General features: G+C 37.7%; 1 protein-coding gene across 2 annotated transcripts in view; it reads right to left on the bottom strand.

Moving 5' to 3' along the window:
- LNPK (lunapark, ER junction formation factor) overlaps positions 1 to 25725 on the bottom strand; it is an 80269-nt gene that overhangs the window by 5824 nt on the left and 48720 nt on the right. The window contains exons 9-13 of one of the 2 annotated variants that reach the window (XM_079781758.1): positions 23760 to 23972; positions 10377 to 10482; positions 9115 to 9185; positions 8164 to 8334; positions 6561 to 6643 (exon numbers count right to left, since the gene is read on the bottom strand). In XM_079781758.1, coding sequence (XP_079637884.1) covers positions 6561 to 6643; positions 8164 to 8334; positions 9115 to 9185; positions 10377 to 10482; positions 23760 to 23972 — 644 coding nt within the window. The remainder of the gene's footprint in view (positions 1 to 6560; positions 6644 to 8163; positions 8335 to 9114; positions 9186 to 10376; positions 10483 to 23759; positions 23973 to 25725) is intronic. The other variant, XM_079781757.1, reaches the window with a different exon arrangement.

Here is a 25725-nt window from a genome sequence, read left to right as displayed (position 1 = left end):
GGTCTTTTGTTCCTGTCTCTAAAACGGAAACTAATTAAAGGTCTTGTTCCCCACATGAAAATTTGTTCCCTTTAAACTCTCTAGCAAGTTTCATTAAACTCAAATCTCTTAATAACTTAATAATAACAACAATTTTATTATATAAAGTCTCTATAATTCTTTATGTTTAAAGAATGGGATGGGAGAGGGAATGACCAGAGCAGTTTTTATAATAAATAGCAACTAATGTTTTTGCTAGGAAGATAAGGTTAAATCACATCAGCTAAACAAATAAGCAGATTTTCCTACCCTCATAGAAGATCCCTTATGACATACAACAAATGTTATTGATTCAACATTTATGGAGTAAAGACCAGTCTACATCAGTAAAAAGTTCTAGTTTAGTTCCTTATGTAGTACAAAGTGTGTGTGTGTGTGTGTGTGTGTGTGTGTGTGTGTGTGTGTGTGTGTATGTGATATTTTAAAACAATTATTTCTATACAGATATTTTAGAGTCTAGTTTACAGAATTGTAAACTTTTTTCTAATTTTTATATATAGGATGAAGGGCCAAAATTATACAGTTAGGAACATCCGAGTTAATGAGGTTTTACTATATAAAAACTTCATATAACCACAAAAAAAGTAGTAAGGAATGGTTCTCAAATCATATTATATCAAATGTCACAAAAATGCTATTTTTATTTCAAAAGGAATTTAAAATGGCATTGCTGCACCACTTCAAATCTTACAAAAATCCAAAGTAAAAAGCCGTAGACTGACTGAGTTTGTTATTTGAATGTTCCAGTGCACAAAGGGAAAGCAAACAGTGCAGATAAAATTCTATGGACATGTACAGATCATTCTGCTACCTGGGCAAGTAAGGCCTTCAATGGAAAACTTCAGGAGTCACCAACCATTTGTAATTCTACCCTCACAAAATTTATCAATAGAATTTTAAGTTATGGTTTTCCACAATACTTACTTGCCAGGAACTTTACAATTTGTTAAAATTTAGTAAGCATTCTGAATCAAACCAATAAAGCCAAACAAAATAAAAAAAGTTCGGAATCCACGACTCAATTCACCAATAAACGTGTTGAAGTGAACATAGGCCCACATAGTTTGTCAGATTCTGTCAGACAGACTGCCTCAGTACTAAACAAGAGAGGTATCAAAGTCTATAGTTTATCATGTTAAAGCTCTGAGATACAACTATTTTCAGAAACACATCACCACTCAAATCCATTTAATTTTAAAATTCTTGGATTTTAAAAATGTAGTTAATACAAACAACAGAACTACCATACTTAAAATTTTAAATGTCTATAAAGGTGAATTCTAAGAAATACCATGTGCTATTATAAATTAGAAAAGGATATTATATACAAAAGATATTATATACTGTGTTGTATTTCACAGAATATATGAAAGACTAAAAAATTGGTAGATGATAGTGCTTAAAAATAATCAAAAAGCCTACTGACTACTTCTCCCATGTTAATTTGCAGAAAAGTAATTTTAATAGCAGTAACACTACAAAAAAACTGGCATGTGCCATGATGCCTATAATACAGGTATTGGCTAATGTAAATGACATAGATATTCAATGTTTGGATACCAATGCTATTTTATGAGAAGTCATCCAAAAAAGATTTAAGTGAACTAGGTGAGCAAGAACAGAGAAATACTTACCAGTTTATTAACTAAATCGTAGAGCTTTATAATATCACTAGAGGCCTGGTGCATGAAAATTCATGCACTGGAGGTGGGGTCCCTCAACCCAGCCTGCCCCCTCTCACAGTCCGGGAGCCCTCAGGGGCGGGAGGCAACCCGAAGATCAGGGGAAGGCAACACCCCCATCACACCTCTGCTGCTGCCACTGCCAGTAGTGCAAGCCTCAGCCAGCCCTGGTTACCTGAGCCTCAGGCGGCCCTGGGCGGCTGGGCAGCCACCATCTGAGGCTTGCCTGCACCTCGGGCATCGGCTGGGCAGCCGCCATCCAAGGCTTGCCTGTGCCTCGGGCATTGGCTGGGCAGCCGCCATCTGAGGTGCAGGCAAGCCTCAGGTCGGCCCTGGGCGGCTGGGGGAGCTGAGGGGACTGGGGGACTCCAGAGACAGTCGCATGGAGTGGCCAGACCCACCTGGGGGCGGGCCCGGCTGTGCAGCACACCTGCCGCCCTGGCGGGGCTGAGGGGACTGGGCGCCACCATCTTGTGGCTGTGGGCGCCGCCATCTTTGAGGGCGTGGCAGTCAATTAGCATATTCCCTCCTTATTGGCTGTGGGTGCCACCATCTTTGTGAGGGTGTGACAGTCAATTAGCATATTCCCTCTTTATTAGATAGGATTAAGTATATTCTAAAGGTACTGACTTTATTTCTATGAGATAGTATCATTTGCCTAGTCTAATAAAACAATAAATTTCTTCTGTGAAGTTGTAATTTAATGAGATGTCAACATTTGGGCATAAAATACTAAAAGAAAAACCAGCCTTTGGGGTCACACCAGTTTAGACTAAAAATGAAACAAAATTATCTGAATGATCTAATTCCATCTATAAGAAATTTTAAAAATCAACTGTTGCCCCATCAGAGTGGCTCAATTGGTTGAGCATCGGCCCATGTACCAAAAGGCTGCCTGTTTAATTCCCAGTCAGGGCACATACTTGAATTGCTTATTTGATCCCCAGTCAGGGAGCTGAGGGAAGACAAATGACATCCCAACCCCCCCTCCCCCCCCGCCCCCACTCCCCATCTCTAAGCATGTCTTTGGGTTAAGATTTAAAAAAAGAAAAACGGCATCTGTAATGCCAAGAAAGCAATATATTGCAATGTGATAAGACAAAAATGACCCAGTTCCTTTCCCCACTCGTACCCCGCCCCATGCCCACCCCATTAATCTTAAGAGATAAACTTTTTATACCAAATGTAAAAAAATGGCTTCCAGTTGTTTAGGAAAAGCCTTAACTAGACAACTCAAAATCATAAAACAGTGTAATTTTAAAACTAACACTACTGCCTCACCTATAAAGCACACACATGCAAAAACATATAAGAACATCAACTTATCTTTAGTTTTAGTCTAGCTCTTGAGAGAATTTTCTAAGAAAATTAAAGAATAGTCTAGCAAAAACAATTTCATATATTTACTTTAAAAAAATATATGAAATTTTCACAGGAAAATACATAATCCTATTTAGATTATACCTTTAAAAACCCCTTGTGCTGAGCGTCAACCTATGAACTGGAGTTTACCATTCGATTCTCTGTCAGGGCACATGTCTGGGTTGCGGGCTCAATCCCCAGTAGGGTGATCAATGGTTCTCTCTCATCACTGATGTTTCTATCTCTCTCTCCCTTTCCCTTCCTCTCTGAAATATATATATATATATATATATATATATATATATACACACACACACACACATATATACATACATACATACATACATACATACATATATATATATTTCAAACCCTCGTATTTTGGTGAACTCATTTAGATTCTTTATATTTTATTCCTTTTCAAAATAGTAACAACAAATCTGCCTTGCTAACACAGCAGTACTCACTACAGTCTATAAACTTGCCCATATGAAATTTATTAAATTAAAATAGACCATTTATCTTTGAACTTGCAGGTTTTAAACAAAGAAGTTTTTAAAAGATTTTTCTCTCTTAAAGAAATTGGCCAACTTATTTTAAGAAACAAAGACATAAATTTTACCCCAAACTCAACCCACAGGCTCAATGAATAAACTTCAATTAAATAACAACCACCTAGGAGCTGTTATATAGCTCATCCTATATAATAAAAGCTTACTATGTAAATTGTCCCCTCGGGTGGTGGTTCCACCTGGAGTTTGACCGCTCGCTATGATGTGGCTGACCACCAGGGGGCAGCACGGAACATGGCGGGCATCGGCAACACAGCACTGGCAGCAGGCGACATTGGAGGCGCTGCCGGCCCTGATGGGCCCTAAGGAGAGTGGGACCGTGGCAGAGTGGAACTGGACTGCGGCGGGATGGTGGAACAGGTGAGCGGGCGGCGCCAGGCCAAGGCGGGTGCAAGCAGGGGCCTGATCACCCCACAGATAGTTACCAGCGGTGGCAGCGGGGGGCCCAGCCCTAATCAATCGCCCCGCAGGTGGGATGGTGGAGCAGGTGAGGGGGTGGTGCCAGGCCACAGCAGGGTGCCAGGCGGGGCTGTGAGGCTGGGGGCATGAGTTGGGGCCCAATCTCTGCAGGCCAACCCGAAAGACCCCACCCATGCACAAATTCGTGCACCAGACCTCTAGTATTCAATACACAAAATACTGCTTATTTACCATTGGTGAACAAATCATTAGATGAGTAAGAATGTCATTATTAAGCAACTAGCGTTCCCGTTGCAGAAAAAATCCTGCAATAGGGTTTCCTGCTGCACTCTACCCCGCCCCGCCTACTCTCCTCCCTTGTCCCCCGCCCCGCCTTCTCCGCCAGCCCACCTGCTTTTCTCCCTTCTCCACCAGCCTGCCCGCTCTCCTCCCTTCTCCCCCGGCCCCGCCTGCGCTCCTCCCTTCTCCCCCGCCCCGCCTTCTCCGCCAGCCCACCCACTCTCCTCCCTGCTCCTCCGCCCCGCCCACTCTCCTCCCTTCTCCCCCCGCCCTGCCTGCTCTCCTCCCTTCTCCCCCGGCCCCGCCTCCGCTCCTCCCTTCTCCTCCCCCAGGCTTGCTTGCTTCTCCGCAGCTTTGCTCCCTTCTGCAGCTCTTGGCTTCTTTCTATGCTGTCTTGATATGCAAATTAGCCGCCATATTTGTTGGGGTAATTTGCATACTTGTCCTGATTGGTTGGTGGGTGGGGCTTGGCTGGTGGGCGTGGCTTGGCGTGGCAAAGGTGCGGTCAATTTGCATATTTGTCTATTATTAGGTAGGCTGCTATAAAACTAATTTTTTTCAGTAAAGGTATTTTAGAAAAGAGAATCTGCAGGCCAAAAGATCTCTAGGAATAAAATAAGCATGCAAACTGATACTACGGTTAAGTTTACATCTTGAGTAAACTGTACATAATTAAATATAAATAAAGGTATAAGCTTTATACTAGTAGATCTAGCAAATATACAGAATTCAACAAAGTTTACATTATCAAATAGTTCAATATCATAGAGCATCATAACAAACAATACTACAAATAGAATTTTCTCTAGATCAACAGAATCTAATAGTAACAGTATATTGCTTAAAAGAAAGGAAGAGCAGAAAGCAGGTTATCAAGATAAATTTCTACATTATATAAATTTTACTTGTTATTTTTTATAGTATTGATTAGGTGCCATGAGTTTTATTAGCAAGTTATTTCCAGTTGAATAAGAGCTATTTTTTCCTAATATAATTACATAAAATCTAGACAAATACAACTGAGCAATGAAAACAATAATATTTTTCAAACATGCTAGCCTAAAACCACTGTACTAGTATATTAACAATGTAAAAACTTCATACTCTTACCATAGCTAACAAAAAAATGCTGTATGTCAGGTATTTTGGATTGCATATTTTTTAAAAGCAAAACTGATAAACCACTTTAATGTGGCTTAGCAGATTCAAGTATTACTGTACCATCCACTTAACCATAAAAGAAACTGAGGAACCTAAAAGCAATTCATTACTTTGGGATACCATACCTAGTATGCTCTTAGATACAAAGATAATCCATAGTCCTAATTTCTTGTGTTTCTTTAATATTCTATTACCAAAGCATTTTCTATAGACAATTCTAAAAAAAAAAAAAAAAAAATTCTAGGAATTCAAATGAGCAATTAATGGAAGAAGTTTCTTCTAGGTCTCCTTCTTTGATGAAAACTTTCCAAGATATCATATGTTGTTCTAAAGAGTGGTCCAAAAATTTCAAAAGCCTTGTGCCTCATCCTAAATGCAAAATCTTCCAGTAGCAGAATCAAGACACAACTTAATTTCAAAGTTTCACATCACAGATTTTTAAGAAGTCTATTAAGTCTAGATTATTTATATAAATGGTTTTAGAATATTCATTGAAAGAAAATTCAAATGGAAGAAAGTTACCTTTTTATTCCATCTGTAAATTCAATAACTGAATTTTGACAGCTTTTGCTGCTATCAAGGAACTATTGCAATACTTAAAAAATATAAAAATTATAGCAGAAAAGTTTTAGAAATCAGAAATCTAAGCCCTCAATTACATTGGCTGCCAGCATAGAGAATAGGTGATTAAGATAATATGATCTTAATAGTTCAATTTAATCATAAAGATATGCCTCCAGTGTTCAAAACAAATGCATCTTCTCTGTTCATCAAAAATACTTCCAGTCATTTACTAAAGGAATCCAGCTTGAAATTGACAACTGTATATCATAGTGTTGAGATATGAGTCTTGGAGAAAAGTTCAATCTTCTAGAAAGCCAAAGAAGTAAAGGGTGCTCATTGCCATTTTAATGAATCCAAAGAGAAGTTTTAAAGTTACTACTCTAAAGACTATCTTAAACCAGATGCAAGTGTTGCTTCAGTTTCTAGCACTATGAAGTTACTAGACCCTGCCTCAAGTTTTGTCTTCACCTATTAATATTACCTTATTAGGGTTGAATATGAGCCAGTTAGACTTCACTCCAGAGATTTCAGACTGAAAATGAGACATCTGGGGTATTGCTCCTCCTAGATTAGATGAGAAGGAAAGGTATAGCTCGGTGTTGTTTGCTAACTATCTATATTGACCTTAGCAGAAAATATAAAGCATTAGGCTCATTATCATGATTTTATTTTGTTGGCTGATTTTTCTTTTTCTTTTTGTCCCAACTATTGGCTTTCAAATATTCGCTTTCGCTTTCATAAGCAAGGTTACTCATGGAAAGGACTTCAATGTTTCCTCTAGGCATCTTCAGTAAGAAAGTCTTTCATTTCCCAGTTCCAAGAGGGTGCATTGGTGAGGCAGATGATTTTCATGTGACAGCATGAAGCTCAGAGCATGACTTAAGCAAAAGAAAAAATATGATATTATGTTTGGAGTTGATGTTGCAGACTTGGAGAAGATGAATGCATTGATTCACTCTTGGAAATAACAGACCTCTTGTCATGCCTATCTATTCAAATTCCTTTTGGTATTTGTTATTAAGCCCAAAAGCCAAGCCTGAGTCAACACATGTATTTTATTATTCAAATTTTTTAAAAAGATACACAAATTTTCATAATAAACTTCTGATATCTGAAAATTCCCTCTCGTATTATTTTTAAAGCAATTTTCCCCTACTCAATGCTTTTATAAAGAAGAAATCAAATACATGTAAATGATAATTCCTAGAAATTAAAAGGATGGAATATTGATTGCTAAATAAACTATGTAAGCTAAACTTCCAATATGAATTTTTTTCTCTATCAGCCATAGCACCAAAATATCATGGCCTGTATCATAATTTTAGCAATCTTCAGAATTCAGAGCTGCTTAACAAACTCCTCACCTCATTATTAACAGCAATAAATAGTTGGTAATTAATAGCTCTTCCAACTCATCTTTTCCTTTTTTTTTTTCATGAAACTTCCTCAAGAATTCCTAAAATAGAATTGCAAGATAAGGCCTAAAATCCAATGAATTCCGATGAACTCTGTTTCTCTAAAATAAGGTTGTTTACATCAAGGCATGTGTCAGCAATGTTAGTCTCACTGATCAAGATAAACTGTTTCAAAGGACTACCAGTCGTATCAACAAGGTCAACTAAAGGATGCAAGGATGATTTTCCAATTCCAAGGTTTCCTGCTTGCAGTAACTTCTAATTCAAGTGGTAAGCACAAACTTATTTTATCAATGTCAATTGCAATTTTTAAAAAATTGTATCTTATAGTTGCTCCATAATTATCATAATCTGCTTCATTTAAATAAATTGGAAAAAAATGATTCCATAAAAATATTACTAGTCAAATCTTCCAACAGTTATTAGAAGAGGTCACTCCATAAACAATGTTTGCCCAGCTATTGCTGGATGCTGCTTAACAAGTTATATTTTAAAAATAAAACACATCATACCAATTACACAGGAGGCTACAGTATCAGAGTGATAAGTGATATATGCATTCTGCAAAATCTGATAAATAAATCCATTCTTATTTAAAAGCATTATGCTATTATTGTTAAATAGTAAACATTATTAAGAGACCAAACTTTTTAATTAACATATTCATACCTTCACTTATGTGGTTCTCTGATGAAATCACACTTCCTGAGGGCAAGGGGCCAACTGAACTTGAGCCCTCAACAGCCTGCCTCTTCTCAAAACTAAACTCTGGCAGTCTTGGAGCCTGAGGTCTGGTTTTTCTTGCAGGATTCAAGAAAAAACAATAGGCACACCGAAAAGCTGCAGAGAATTTAAAAAAAATAAAACCACAAACCAAAGAAAACTCAAGGACTAGTCAGATAACTCACAAGATTACTTTTGCAAATAGTCAAAGAACTCTTCAAAAGTTATTTATCCCTAGTGAAATTACATGTGGTTTTAGTAATATTATTGCAAGTGTTCTAACCAAAGCTAATTTTAAAGTATACTTTCTAATTATTATTAGAATATTAATTTTAAAGTAGAAAAGATAAGTTATACAGCAGGTTAACTAATAATTGCAAAACAATATTAATAATGACCTAAGTGTATTATAGAAATTACATTTCTAGTCACCAGAGTCATTAGGTATTTTTAAACCCAGAACCTTGCTCATTTACCCAAGAAAGTATAGTATATCATATATGAGAAACAATTAACTTAGTACAAAGTTTTTTAATAGTGGCTACACATGAGAATCATCTGAGGAGCTTTAAAACCAAGCTGATGCCCAGAACCCCACCCCATATCACTTAAAGCAGACTTTCTGTAGGTGGGCCCTGGGCATCATACTTTTTAAAAGCTATTCAGATTATTCTGTTACACAGTGAAGTTTGAGAACAGCTGGCCTAGAGATTGTACATTGTTGTGAGAAAAATCCCATTTGTCTTTCCTGCTTTGCTGTGTTCTAAAATAAGGACAATGGCTTGAAAAATATATACAGAGACAGTACCAAAATTAAAATAACATTATATGGGAACAGGCATAGAATAAAAAATTTGAGCATAAAATATTTACATCTAACTGCCTAATAATTCTTACCAATGTATTCAAATTCTTCTTTCAATGCCATGCCATTATGAGAAAAACACTGCTGACATATAAGGGCATACCTATACCAAAAAGAAAAATAGACTAATTACAAATGCAAACAAAGCCCATGGGAATGGCAACTTTAGCCATCATAGCTAACTTATATTTTAACATAACTAAATATGTCATAACAAACTACATGTTCTTAGTAAACAATAAACAATAACAGTCAAAATTTCAACCATTTTAAAATATAATTTATGCATCAAATTAAAAAAAACTAAGCAATCAGTCAAATGAATACAACTTTTTTAAGTTAGCAGAAACATTTGGTAACAGAACACTTCAGTGTTTCCTAAAGTATCTGGGGATGATAGACTCAAAATGTGTAGTCAGATAAGATTGGAAAAGATGGAACTTAGAGATTCACAATGAGAAGTTTTGTAGTAAAGAAATTAATTTTGTTCAGTTCAACCCAAAGATTAATTTCTGTACACCATAATTCCTGTATTTATCCTAGTTACACTTAAACATCTTCCTCACTTTCTATTTATAGACTCATTCTATTCTTTGTGTATGTACTTAACAAAATATTTGGCCGTATTAAATGACATTCTGTTTTGAATAACATGCAATTTATTATGTTAACTTTATCTAGTCCCTTTATTAAATTGATAACATTAACCAATAACCTTGTCAAATATTTACTCTACTATTCTAAAAAAAATTCTTAAGTCTATACTTCAACAATTGCTATATCATAACTCTCTTCCTAAAATTATTGTAAGGATCAAAAAAAATAACTGAAAGAACATTCTGAAAACTGTAAGTGCCAAATACATATAAATTGTCCTCATTGTTATTAAAATTATCACCATCACCAAGTCTAGCACTAACATCTATAAAATTCCATTTCTTATAACCTATCAAGTTTTCACTATTTGTATGCTCTTCAATTTTAAAAGTTTTAGTGAAAAGAATCAATTTCTCTAAAAATAACTGTAGAGTAGTATTATAATATAGTAGGGCTGCAATGTATATATATATTTCAGTATTTTACTTCCATACTTTATCCAAACTCCTACTGAAAAAAAAGAAAAAACTGAATACATACTCTTTTGCAGGGCTATGAAATATTCCATTATGTTTTAAAATAAGGAAAAAGGAGCTACAAAACTACAGAAATCTAGTGCATGCACACACAACATACACACCATGATCAATAAACGTTTTCTTCATTTTCATTTTTTTACCACCCTAGTAAACATTACCTGTTTTGTGGACCATCACCAACTAAATATTCAACAACTCTATCCAAAGCACTTCGTTCTCGGGGGAGAATGGGTCTAGCTAAAGGTGGACCTGGAGGATGAAGACCTGGTAAATAAATAAACACAAAAAAATTATATGTATAAAATACATATAAATTTTAATTCAGTTTACCAAGAACTACCTATGCTTTTTAGAATTTAAATGATTTTAATAAAACAAAAATAACATTGAATATTATAAATCTCTGTAAAACATTGCATTCAACATATATAATCTATTAAAACATGAAATGATGTTAGGTTCTGTACAAACTAATTTTTAAAATGTCCAGATTCTTAAAAGCATATGTAATAATAAATTACAGAATTCCACTTTGGACCATTGTAGTCACAGGGGTCATATTTACCTTCCCAATTAAAATATTATGCAAAATATATGATGCAACAGTTTTAAAGACAATGGATAACAGGCAATGTAGGATAAAGATTTCTGACAGACAAAAAGCAAATAAGATGAGCCCTACAACTGCCCCAGCTTGTTGTCTAGAAAGAATTTCCAGGCAACAGCTCAGGGAGGGTAATCTCAGGTGAAGTGAACCCATCTCCCTGAGATGAGGAGTCAAAGCAGGAACTTTGGGGAAGGCAAAGCAGCTTGAGTTCACAGGAAAGAGTAGAAGAGAATGCAGAGAGCAAAGATTTACAGACTATTCAACAGAGTACTGATTGACACATGCATATGAGGAAACTACCTGAGGACAGAAAAAACTGCTCCAAAGTATTTAAAGGTAACAGTAGCTCACATGAGGCCAAAAATGTTGCATGTTTCCACCAGTCAGAGTGGAAAACTTCATAACTCACAGGTCACTGATCAAGTATTCAGAGGAGTTTTGTATAGGAATATAAAAATATCCCATATCCAAATAAGCAGAAAAATGCAACCCATCATGAGAAAAATCAATCAAAAATGACCTTGAAATGACAGTGGTAATAGGATTAGTAGACAAATATGTTAAGACACTTATGACTACATTCCATATGCTTCAGAATCTAGAGGAGACATTCAATGTTAAGTAAAGGCACAGAAAAACTTTAAAAGACCCAAACTGAACTTCTGCAGATGAAAACTATAATGTCTAGGATAAAAATCCAGAGATGAGATGAATAACAGTTTGCATATTACAGAAAAAAAATATTAGTAATTATAAAGATACTAGCGTTCCCGTTGCAGGAAAAATCCTGCAATAGGGTTTCCTGCTGCACTCTACCCTGCCCTGCCTGCTCTCCTCCCTTGTCCCCCGCCCAGCCTTCTCTGCCAGCCCCCCTGCTTTTCTCCCTTCTCCGCCAGCCCGCCCGCTCTTCTTCCTTCTCCCCTGGCCCCGCCTCCGCTCCTCCCTTCTCCTCCCCCAGGCTTGCTTGCTTCTCCGCAGCTTTGCTCCCTTCTGCAGCTCTTGGCTTCTTTCTACGCTGTCTTGATATGCAAATTAGCCACCATCTTTGTTGGGGTAATTTGCATACTCGTCCTGATTGGTTGGTGGGCATGGCTTGGCTGATGGGCGTGGCTTGGTCATAGCGAAGGTGCGGTCAATTTGCATATTTGTCTATTATTAGGTAGGCTAGCAATTGAAACCATACAAAACAAAACACAAAGACTAAAAATATTTTTAAATGAAAAAATCATCAGTGAGCTATAGAACCTCAAGCAGTCTACTCTAACATACATATAATTGGAGTCCAGAAGAAGAGAAAAAGGGAAAAGAAAGTAATATTTGAATAAATAATGCACCAAAATTTTCCAACTTTGATGAAAACTATAAACCCATAGATCAAATATCAACAAACCTTAAGCACAAGAAGCATAATTTTGCAATAAGACACAACATATTCAAATTGTTTAAAACTAGTGATAAAAAGAACATCTTAAAAGCAGTCAGAAAAAGATACATTATTTATAGAAAACAGAGATAGGAATGACAGCACATTTCTTATCAGAAAAATAAGCAAGCCAGAAGACAATGAAACAATATGTTAGAAATTCTGAGGGAAAACTATCAAATTAGAATTCCATATTAGTGAAAAAAGTCTTTTAAAAATTAAGGCAAAGATGAAGACTTTTTCAGACATACAAACTGAAAAAATTCATCACTAGAAGAATTTCATTACAAGAAATGTTAAAAGAAGTCCTTCAAGCAGAAGGAAAATGACACCAGATGAAAAGAGGAGTACCAGAAATGCTTACCATGTGGGTAGAAATACAAAACTTCTACTTTTAAATCTTTTAAAAGATAACTGGTGGTATAAAGGAAAAATTAATTTTTTAAAAATATGTTTTTATTGATCTCAGAGAGAGGAAGCTAGAGGGGGAGAGAGATAGAAACATCTATGAGAGAGGAACATTAATCAGCTGCCTCCTGCAAGCCCCGCCTACCAAGAATGGAACAGTGACCTCCTGGTCAATGTTCAACCACTGAGCCATACCGGCTGGGCAGGAAAAAAAAAATTTGTTGTGGGATTTATAACATATGTAGAAACGAAATGTATGACACAACATCAGCACAAAGGCTAAGAAAGGAAAAATGTAATAGAGTCTTAAACTATATATGAACTGGTACCCTATCACTGGTACCCTATCATGTGTAAGTTGTGATATATCAAAGATATATACTGTAAACCCCAAAACATGTCATCGATATTTCTCTCTCTCCCTCTAGCTTCCTCTCTCTGAGATCAATAAAAACATATTTTTAAAAAATTATTTTATTCCTTTATACCATTCAGTTTGTATGTCTGAAAAAGTCTTCATCTTTGCCTTCTTTTTTAAAAGACTTTTTTCACTAATATGGAATTCTAGTACTAAAATTACAAACAAAAGCAATATAGCTAATAAGGCAACAAAATGTATAAAATGGAATCATAAAAAAAATAATCCAGCCCAGCTAGTGTGGCTCAGTGGTTGAATGTAGACCTATGAACCAGGAGGTCAGGGTTCAATTCCCAGTCAGGGCACATGCCTGGGTAGAGGGCTTAGTCCCCAGTAGGGGGTGTGCAGAAAGCAGCTGATCAATGATTCTTTCTCATCATTGATGTTTCTATCTCTCTCTCCCTCTCCCTTTCTCTCTGAAATCAATAAAATAAAATTAAATTAATTTTTAAAAATACTAATAATCCAAAAGAAGGCAGAATATAAGAAGAAAGGTAACAGAACAGATAAGACAAATAGGAAAAAATAGCACAACAGAACATTTAACTCAAACCTATACATACCAATTATTATATTAAATGTATGTGGCCTGAACATCCTCATTATGAGGCCAAGACTGACAGAATGAACAAGAAAGCAAGGACCAACATAAGCTACTTACCAAAAAAAAAAAAAAGACATTTTAAATAAAAAGACCAAATAAGTTAAAAGTAAATGGTAGAAAAACATATATACACACACACACACATATATTAACACCAATAAAAAGAAATCTACAGTAGTTATATTAGTATCAAGCACAGTAGATTTTAGAACAAAGAATATTCTCAGGAATAAAAAAAAAGTAATTTCATAATCACAAAAAAGTCAATTCATCAAGTGGGCATAGCAATCCTAAATATATATGTGCATCATAATAGAGCTTTAAAACACATAAAGCTAAAATTATAGAACTATAAAAAGAAATAAACAAATACACAATTATAGTTGGAGATTTCAACAGCCTTCTCTCAATAGCTGGCAGGACAGCAAATCATATAGTGTTGATAAAGAACAACATTATCTACTACCAACTTGATCTAGTTGACATTTATAGCCACTCTACCCAACAGGAACAGCATACAGTATTGCATTGCTTAATGACGGGGATATGTTCTGAAAAATGCAGCATTAGGCAATTTCATCATTGTGCAAATATCAAATTCGCACTTATACAAACCTAGACAGTATATAACCTACTATACACCTAAGCCATCCTATATAATAAGAGAGGGATATGCTAATTATCTGTTTACGCCCTGAGGCGTAATGACCAACTGCATAATGACCAGATCAGGGATCTGCAGGAGGGTGGGGCAGCGAACTACAAGCGGTTGGCCGAGAGCTACAGGAGGGGGCAGGGCAGCAAACTATGAGGGGGGGTAAAAGGGGGAGGGGGCGGGGGGAGCTACAGAAGGGCGGCAGCAACCTACTGGCGCACGGATTCATGCGCAGGGCTACTAGTATAGTATAATACTGCCTATTGATCCCAGGCTACAAACCTGTACAGCACATTACTGTACTGGACACCATAAGTAATCATAACAAACTAGAGGCCCAGTGGACAAAATTCATGCATGGGGGGCGGGGGGGGGGGGGGGGAGAGGTCCCTCAGCCCGGCCTGCATCCTCTCACAATCCGGGACCTCTCAGGGGATGTTGGGCCTAAACCAGCAGTCAGACATCCCTCTCACAATCCGGGATGCTGTATGCACCAGTGACCATACTTTTCATCCAGGTGAAAGGCATCTTGCTGTTGTATGGGCAGCTACATTTTTTGCCCTGATTATGAAAAGTAGTACATAACATGATCCTTCTGAGGCAGTAGTACCATTTTCCCCATCTTAAGGGTGTAAAAACTGAAGCAGAGAAAAGTTAATTGGCTTTGTCACACAGTTATAAGTGTCAGAATCAGGGCTGACCACAAAATGTACAAGCCAGAGTCCATGCATGTCATCGCTGCATCATCCTGTTTTTTCAGTTAGAGTAGCCTTGCCAGGTTTTAATTTTTAAATCTAAGAGACTATTCCCAATATATAGGGTAGGGTCCCTAGGCCTGGCCAGCAATCAGGGCCATCTGTGGGGCAACTGGCAGGTGGGGCAATTGGGGGGCCCCCACTGGTACCCGCTTTGGCTGGCGGCCTGACACCCAATCACCACCGCCAGTCGCCTCCCTCTTTTGGGGGGGGGGGGGGGGAGATGCTCAACACAGTGCATGCATTCGGTCGATTTGCATATTAGGGTTTTATTATATAGGATGGTACTTGTGTATCCAAACACAGAAAGATTAAAAATGGTACACTTGTATAGGGCACTTACCATGAATGGAGCTTGCAGGACTGGAAGTTGCTCTGGCTGAGTCAGTGAGTGAATGGTAAGTGAATGTGAAGGCCTAGAACATTGCTACATACTACTGTAGGCTTTATAAACAATGTTCCACAAGCCCTCCCCCTGTTTTCTTCCAACAGCGTCAGAAATAGACCACTGAAGCTGTAAATGTTTCTCCATGAACAGGGATGTGGGCTGAACTAATTAGAAACATGGAAGAGAAACTGGCTGGATAAGGCATAGATCAGCATAGTAGTGACTTAGGATGGAGTGAAAGGTAGCCTGAGATTCAGTAAAAATAAGAAATCAGATGAAGACATAAATCAGTGGTTCTCAACCTTTCTAATGCCACGACCCTTTAATACAGTTCCTCATGTTGTGGTGACCCCCAACCATAAAATTATTTTCGTTGCTACTTCATAACTGTAATTTTGCTACTGTTATGAATCGTAATGTAAATATCTGTGTTTTCCGTTGGTCTTAGGCTCTACAGCAGCGGTTCTCAACCTGTGGGTCGTGACCCACAGGTTGAGAACTGCTAGCAGGGTCGCCTAAGACCATCGTAAAACACAGATATTTACATTACGATTCATAACAGTAGCAAAATTACAGTTATGAAGTAGCAACGAAAATAATTTTATGGTTGGGGGTCACCACAACATGAGGAACTGTATTAAAGGGTCGCGGCATTAGAAAGGTTGAGAACCACTGACATAAATGAACATAAAGAATTGTCATGGCAATGTGGTTTTTGGCTACATGTTGTGGTAGTCGCCAGATTAAGAAACTTTGTAGTATTCATGAAAAAATAGAGTTTAACATGGAGAGGGTGCAGAATTGAAGAAATACCTTTACTTTGGAAATACGCTTTTGGTTCCATTGACCCTGTCTGGCACAAAGGGCTCTCTCTGGCATTGAACTGAAAATATATGCAAAGTTCAGGGACAGGCTGGCTCCACACTACTTCAGAAAGCTTTTACTAAAGTGGCAGCAGCACTTAATACTTTTTAAGGTAGCACCTGTGGACCTGTCCTTTTACAGGATCTTAGTTCTTCAACAAAGCATTTACAGCAATGTTCTCTTCACACTATCAGCTAGATCTGGGAGGGCTGTGGTGCCCTCTGAATATAGAGTGCTGGGGGAAACAGCTCCTCTATGCTGATACAGGTGAATGGCTGAGTGGTTGGGATATAATCTATGCACTCAAAATTGAGGTTCTGAGAGTGAGAGGGAATTTATTGCTAAGCCCAACAGATATTGTTCCTGTCAAAGAAAAAATTCCTCCTGAACCACATATCCTTCCATTTCTTACAGGAAATTCATCTCCATTAAAATCTCATGGGACCACCATCATATGTATATGAGGTCCATCACTCACCAAAACATCCTATGTGGCATATGACTATACTAGTAGCCCGTTTGCACGAAGATTCGTGCAATAGACCTTCATTCACCTGGCTGCCTGCACCAGTTTTCTGCCGGCACAGGGGACCCAGGCCTCGGCTGTGGCCAATGCCTTCTTTCAGGGTCGGGGCTTGGCCCCGGGCGGTGGCCTTGGGCTTGGCCGAACCTAGCATCCCTGCTAAGGATCGCAGGAGCCGACCCCCAGTGGTTTCCTGCGATCTGTGCAGGCTCCCCGCTGGTGCCCAAGGCCGGGAAAGCCAAGGGTGGCTTTCCCGGCGTTGGGCTTGGCCGCACCCAGCATCCCTGCTAGGGATCGCAGGAGCCGACCCCCAGTGGTTTCCTGCGATCAGTGCAGGCTCCCTGCTGGTGCTTAAGGCGGGAAAGCCTCCGCCCGAGGCTTTCCCAGCCTTGGGCTCCGCCACACCCCAACGTCCCTGCAATGGTTTCCTGGTGAGTGTGGCTTGGTTGGTGGGCGTGGCTTGGGCGTAGCGAAGGTGCGGTCAATTTGCATATTTGTCTATTATAAGGTAAGATATTCTTTTCAAGTGGAAAAAAAAATTTACCAAAACAGATGATATTCAAAGACATATGACAAATCCCAATACATTTAAGAAGATTCAAATAATACAAAGTATGTTTTCTGGCCATAACAGATCCAAATTAAAAATAAGCCACAAGCCAAAACTGATTTGGCTCAGTGGATAGAGTGTCGGCCTGCGGACTCAAGGGTCCCAGGTTCAATTCTGGTCAAGGGCATGTACCTTGGTTGCGGGCTCATCCCCAGTAGGGGGTGTGCAGGAGGCAGCTGATCGATGTTTCTCTCTCATCGATGTTTCTAACTCTCTATCCCTCTCTCTTCCTCTCTGTAAAAAAATCAATAAAATATATTTAAAAAATAAAAATAAAATAAAATAAAAATAAAAATAAGCCACAGAAAAATCTCCAAGTATTTGGAGACGAAATAATTCAGGGTTCAAAGGGAAATTAGAAAGTATTTTTAAATAAATAAAAAACTTTAAAACATCAAATTATGATATGCAACTAAGAGAAAATGTTATAACACTAAATACCTATAACATCAAACACTTACAAAAGAAGATAAGATAGGTCTAAAATCCATGAATTCAGCTTCCACCTTAAGAAACTAAAAGCAAAAAGCAAATAAAATCCAATGTGAACAGAATAAAAGAAATAATAAAGATCAAAGAGAAAACAAATAAATTGGAAAATACAAGAATAATATAGAAAAGCTAGTTCTTTGAGAAGACCAATAAAACTGGTAAACTTCTAGCCAGACTTACCAGAAAAAGAAAGAAGGAAAATACATAATACCAATATCAGGAATGAGAGAAATGACATAAATCCAAATTGTACAGATATTAAAAAATATAATAAGAGTATATTATGAATAAGTTTATGCCAAGTAATTTTATAAGTTAAATGACATAGACAGAATGACTGAAAAACTACAAAATTACCACAACTTGCTCAACAAGAAATAGATAACGATTCAATTTGCTAAAATTTTGTTAAGAATTTTTACATCGCCCTGACTGGTTTGGCTCAGTGGATAGAGGATCAGCCTGCAGACTGAGAGGTCCCAGGTTCGATTCCGGTCAAGGGCGTGTACCTTGGTTGTGGGCATATCCCCAGTAGGAGGTGTGCAGGAGGCAGCTGGTCGATGTTTCTCTCTCATCAATGTTTCTAACTCTATCCTTCTCCCTTCCTCTCTGTAAAAAATCAATAAAATATTTTTTTAAAAAAAAAAGAATTTTTACATCTGCCCTAGCTGGTTTGGCTCAGCGGACTGAAGGGTCCCAGGTTCAATTCCGGCAAAGGGCACATGCCTGGGTTGCGGGCTCGATCCCCAGTGAGGGATCTGCAGGAGGCAGCTGATCAATTATTCTCTCTCATCATTGATGTTTCTATCTCTCTTTCCCTCTCCTTTCCTCTCTGAAATCAATAAAAATATTTTTTTGAAAACAATAAAAATATATTTTTTAAATAATTTTTACATCTATGTTCATAAGGGATATCAGTCTGTCATTTTTCTTTTAAAAAAATTAAAATTTTAATTAAAAAAGCCGAAACCGGTTTGGCTCAGTGGATAGAGCGTCGGCCTGCGGACTGAAAGGTCCCAGGTTCGATTCCGGTCAAGGGCATGTACCTTGGTTGCGGGCACATCCCCAGTAGGGGGTGTGCAGGAGGCAGCTGATCGATGTTTCTCTCTCATCGATGTTTCTAGCTCTCTATCCCTCTCCCTTCCTCTCTGTAAGAAATCAATAAAATATATATTTTTTTAAAAATCAATGGAAAAAATATCCTCAGGTGAGAATTAACAACAAAAAAGTCATTAAAAAAAATTTTTTTTAATTAAAAAAAAACACAAACTCCTACAAATAAAACACCAGGCCAAGATGTTTCAACCTATAAATTCTAAAAAACATTTAAGAAAGAAATGATATCAATTATATACAAACTTGTCCATAAACTGAAGGAAATACTACTCATATAAGGACAGCATTACACTGACATTAGAAAAAAAATACTATTAACTGATATTTCTAATGTAAATATTTTTAACAAAATTTTAGCAAACTGTACTCAACAATATGTGTGTGTGTGTGTGTGTGTGTGTGTGTGTGTATAAAATAAAACATCATGACCAAGTGAGATTTATCCCAAGAAAGCAAGGTCATTTAACATTTAAAAATTAATGTATTTCACTAAATGAACGGATATTTTTTTAAAAATAAAATAAAATAAAACCCCATATAAGCATCTCAATTGATGCAGAAAAAGCATTTGACAAAATTCATAATCTATTACTAATAAAAACCTTCAGCTAACTAGGAATAGAGAGGTACTCCTCAACCTGATAAACACTATCTACAAAAAATAAATGATAGCTAATATCATGCTTTCCTCCTAAGATCAGCAATAAGGCAAGGATGTCTGTTCTCATCACTTCTATTCAGCATTGTACTAATAAAGGTTCTAGCAAGTGTTAATAAGGCAAGAAAAAGAAATAAAAGAAATCAAGTAGAAAGGATGAAGTAGAACTGTATTTACAATTATGTAGAAAATACTATGGAATCTATAAAAAAAACTATTGGAATGAGTTTAGCAAGATTATCTATATTAGAAAAACACAGTGGCCCTAATACCGTAACGACCAAAGACCGGCATGGGTGGGCGGGGCTGTGTGCGTGGCGAGGCGTGGGTGGGTGGGTGGGGCTGCGAGTACAGAGAGGCCGTGCAGGTGGGCAGGGCTGCGTGATTTCGTGCCCTGGACTTCTAGTAGAATATAAAATTAATATACAAAAATCAATTGTATTTTTATATATATTAAAAATGAACAACTGAACATAGTTTTTAAAAATACAATTTATAATTTGATCAAAAATATAAAATAGATGTACTAGTACATTTAACAAAATTATGTGCAAAACCTATATACTGATCATTATAAAACATTACTGAGAGAAACTAAAGATCTAAATAAATGGAGAAATATACTGTGTTCGTGTAATAAATTAGGTAATACCAGAAGAGAGGAATGGAGAGTAGGGAGTGGAAGAATAACCTAGAATTTAGTTAATGATCCTATCTAATAAAGAGGGAATATGCTGACTGCCCCGCCCTCAAAGATGGCGGCGCCCATAGCCAATAAGGAGGGAATATGCTAATTGTTGCCCTGCCCTCAAAGATGGAGGCGCCCACAGCCACAAGATGGTGGCGCCCAGTCTCCTCAGCCCCACCGGGGCGGCAGGCGCACGGCATGGCTGGGCCCGCCCCCAGGTGGGTCCAGCCACTCCACATGCCTGCCTCCAAAGTCCCCAGTCCCCTCAGCCCCTCAGCCACCCAGGGCCGGCCCAAGGCACAGGCAAGCCTTGGATGGCTGCTGCCCAGCCGACGCCTGAGGTGCAGGCAAGCCTCAGATGTTGGCTGCCCAGCCGCCCAGGGCCACCCGAGGCTCAGGTAACCAGGGCCAGCCGAGGCTTGTGCTGCCGGCAGTGGCAGCAGCAGAAGTGTGATGGGGCGTCGCCTTCCCCTGATCGCCGGGTCGCCTCCCGCCCCTGAGGGCTCCCGGACTGTGAGAAGGGTCAGGCCGGGCTGAGGGACCCCCCTCCAGTGCATGAATTTTCATGCACCGGGCCTCTAGTTTATTTATATCATATAAAAACAATAACAAGAATAAAGAGTTACACAAACTTTATGAATTGTTACTCCACAATCTCTCAAAAGTGAAAGAAAATTGTCTACAGGAAATACTCTGAAAAAGACAACACAGAAGAAGGCACTGAGAAGAAAGTGGGAGGATAAAGTAAGATGTGATTTTTGCCTTTGCCTTTGTAAAACAAAGAAGGATGAACGTAAGAGCAATAGGAGCAGCAATGGAGATTTACAGGGAGACCTCATAGAAGCCTTTGAAACAAAATGAGGCTTTGTTGGAACAAGCCTTGGAATACAAGGATGCAAGCTTTACAAATTGACTATGACAAAAACTTTAAAGCAGTCAAGATAGGCTTACGGTAGGAATATTATATTAATACTTTAAAGAATAAGAGATTTGCTTTGTATATAATCACAAACCTAAAAACTATTACCAACTTAAAAATAAGCAAATGATGCCAAAATTATAACTATTAGTAAATAAAATTTAGGTTCTAGAAAAATTAGTATTACAAATCAAGTAATTTTTCTGGCTTTATCATATAAGTTATTTGTTTACTTGTACTAACAACATTCAATCATTATCATAACAAAATAAACATTAATGCAGACATTAAGTGTTAACTCTTATAAAATTTTCAACTTGAATAAGCATGCCAAATGAGATTCAGAAAACATTTAAGCCAACTTAACTTTTGCTGGAATATTTGACTTCTACATGTTTAAAATGAAAATGTCCATAATGGAATCCAAATACATAAAACAACAGATTTCATAAAAATCTTAAAATCCTTACATACTTAGTAACTTTTAAAATAATGCATATTCATCTTCATACTATTAAGGATAACAGTAATTAATACAAATATCAAGTGCAATCATTGTAGGAATACTGGTCATTTTTATATAGCTTGGCAAATTATCAAGTACCTGCTGCTTATTAATTTTCAAACATATGGGTGCCCTGTGGTAATACACATTAAATTGATTCTCTTCCACAAATATGGCATAATGAAAAAATGAATTATTAATCTTCTCTATAAGAAATCACTTAACTCATTCATATTTTTGGCAATATTCAACTTAAATACAGTCTTTTACACAGAAGCTAATTTAAAACTTTGGTAAAATGTTATATTGACATGATCATGAAATTTAGGCCATTATTCCTTCTAACCCTATTCTGAAATGTGCAATACAGTTTTTACTTTATGTAAGTTGCTAAACTTGTATTTCTTTAAAACTAATTAAATACACAACTGTATATAATACATGCATTCTCACCAAAACAGTTATTTCATTAAACAACTAAGAACTTTACACAACATGGGTATCTCAAATCAGTCAGATAACAATTGAAAGATAAATAATTTTCAATCAATTTCATTTTTCTCAATTTCACAAAATATATGGCTACCTTAAGGAACATAATTATATGTCAAGTTTAAAAGTATTTTTTCAATAACTGTTTTGAAAAATATGTTTGAATATATTTCATTTACAGCCAGATTTCTTAATGTTTATAAATTAACAGTTTTCTAGTTTTCTAAAATGTTATGCTGCTTTTTTTGAAGGAAGAGCAGGAAAAACTATCTACTGTAATATTAACATTTAGATTGCTTATTGATTTTATTACATAAGTGTCCTGAATACCTGATATCAACTACTGACTAGCCTCAAAATCATTATAAATTATGTTAGTAATTAGTCATAAAAATACCAAAATAATCTAAATTAGAATTAAATATCCTAAAAGAGTATAATTTACAATCAAAGTCAAGAACCTGACATGGAAATCTACATAAAATAATGTGACTTGCTAAAGCAATGAACTTCCAAGTCCCAATCACACCCCAAAATAAAATTGCAGGGTAATATAATACGTTACACTCCAAAAATGGGATCTTCCCTAGTGATCCTCCACACTAAAAAAGGAGAATCTGCCCGATCAGTGTGGCTCACTGGTTGAGCATCAACCTATGAAAGAGGGGGTCAGGGTTCAATTCCCATCAGAACACATGCCAGCTTGCAGACTCATTCCCCAGTAGAGGGTGTGCAGGTGGCAGCCGATCATTGATTTTTTCTCTCAACATAGATGTTTCTATCTCTCTCTTCCTCTCAGAATCAATAAAAACATTTTAAAAAAAAAGAGAGAGAATCCAAAGGAATGAAATAATAGTAAAGAAAATATGCTAATTTAATGGGACTTCATGCTAAAGTATCTGTCACAAAATACTAAGGTTCTTTGGCTTAAAAAAAGAATACTTTAATACCAGTCCATATTAACAATAGTAGTATTGTACACCACAATAACGGAATATTCTTCCTGAAATATGTTAATTGTCCTGTTTAAAAATATATGTGAAGGGTGTAGCAAAAAGTATAAATACATTCCAAAAGTGTTCTCTTCTATCCCATTTTAAATAAATCTGGAGCCATTCTAAAGGTGAATATAAAAAGATATGCTATACTGTTGACTACAGAATACTACAAAGTTTTATCGCCATTTAAACAAAGAAGCCATAACAGTTAAATGAGCTCAAGAAATAGATTTCAGTATCACAAGGTGCCAGCTGTAAAGAGTTATGGCTAATTGAATATGGAACTCCTGCTTAATCAGATAACTGCTCTGCTATTTCCAAATGAAATGCCATTTCCATACTGTCTGAAAATGGCCCGTTTTATTGGTAACCAGAGAAAACAATATAAACTGTAAATAACATTAAGTGCTCTGTTTACCCATTCCAGGCACGGAAGTAGCAGGGGATCCAAGACGTCTTGGTAACACATTTGACGATGGGGCTGGAGTAACAGTTCTTTCTGGGGGCCCACCAGGGGCTGAAGTGTCCTTTGTTGGACCAGGAGATACTGGAACTTGTGGAGGAGGGCCCTGGCTAGACCTTACTGGTGTTGGAGAAAGGTTTCTTTGAGCTGCAGTTCGCTGACGAATCTCTGAGAAAAAGAATAAAAAAGTATAAATTACATTTAATTTCCAATATACCACATTAGCTAATACCACAAGTATTATTTACATTTAATTTACTTTTGTGACACCAAAAGGCATCTGTAGGGCCAAAACTGCTTGTAATAAGAAATCTATAAAATGTAACATTGAAAACTGACTATAACAAAGTACTCCATTTCTGAACCTATAAGTCAACTGCATATATTTACACAACAAGCCTTGATCTCAATCCATCTACTAATATCACTTTTCAAAATAAATTCAAGTAAAATAAAATCATCACCCACTGTGTCGTGTCTTTTACAGAGTAATCCTTCCTAATTTATAATAAAGAAAGGAAAGTTTACCAGAATTTAGTGAAAATTGCAAGTTTTTCAAGATAAAAACAATGGTAACTCTAAGAAATTAGTGAATAAGTATATTCTGGTACTATCAAATAATTTATGAGGTAATTAATTTAAGTAGTCATAGAAATGTTGCAAAAGTATTCTTTACTATTAGGTGCCATGCCTATTCTCCTTTACACTACTGCTATTTTTTTTTAGTAAATTTCTTTTTGCCAATACATTCAATAATAAAAAAAAACTTCCGCCGAAACCGGTTTGGCTCAGTGGATAGAATGTCAGTCTGCGGACTGAAAGGTCCCAGGTTCGATTCCGGTCTAAGGGCATGTACACTGGTTGCGGGCACATCCCCAGTAGGGGGTGTGCAGGAGGCACCTGGTCGATGTTTCTAGCTCTCTATCCCTTTCCCTTCCTCTCTGTAAAAAATCAATAAAATATATTTTATAAAAAAAAAACAAAAAAACTTCCTACTCAGCATAAATAATGTATCACCATAAATAAATCTTATATTTAGTTGCAGAAATTAAAAGACTTCTGTAATGGGTTGGCAAATGTGCCATATTCAGGCTGCTGCCCCTTTTTGTAGTTTTACTGAAACACAATAATGCTCTTTTGTTTACATATTGTCAGTGGCTGCTTTAAAAGAGCTGAGTAGTTGCAACAGAGACCATATGGCTCTCAAAGCCGTCCTATCCTACCTAATAAAAGAATAATATGCAAATTGACCATCACTCCAACACACAAGATGGCTGCCCCCATGTGGTCAAAGATGGCTGCACCCATGTGGACACAAGATGGCCGCCACAAGATTGCCAGCAGGGAAGGGCAGTTGGGAGAGACCAGGCCTGCAAGGGAGGGCAGTTGGGGGCGATCAAGCCTGCAGGGGAGGGCAGTTAGGGGTGACCAGGCCGGCAGAGGAGGGAAGTTGGGGGTGACTGGGCCTGCAGGGAAGGGCAGTTTGGGGGAACCCAGGCCTGCAGGGGAGGGCAGTTAGGGGTGACCAGGCCTGCAGGGGAGGGCAGTTAGGGGCAAACAGGCTGGCAGGGGAGCAGTTAGGCATCAATCAGGCTGGCAGGCAGAAGCGGTTAGGGGCAATCAGGAAGGCAGGCAGGCAAGCAGTTGGGAGCCAGCAGTCCTGGATTGTGAGAGGGATGTTCAACTGCCCATTTAGGGCTGATCCTACTGTGATCGGGCCTAAACAGGCAGTCGGACATCCCTCGAGGGGTCCCAGATTGGAGAGGCTGCAGGCTGGGCTGAGGGACCACCCCCCCACACACCCGGTGCACGAATTTCATGCACCGGGCCTCTAGTCCTATATAATAAAAGGCTAATATGCAAATCAACTGAACGGTGGACCGACTGGTCACTATGATGCGCACTGACTACCAGGGGCCAG

The sequence above is a fragment of the Cnephaeus nilssonii genome, assembly GCF_951640355.1.
Source record: "Cnephaeus nilssonii genome assembly, chromosome: 10".
Lineage (NCBI taxonomy): Eukaryota > Metazoa > Chordata > Mammalia > Chiroptera > Vespertilionidae > Cnephaeus > Cnephaeus nilssonii.
This window is presented reverse-complemented; position numbering and strand designations above follow the sequence as displayed.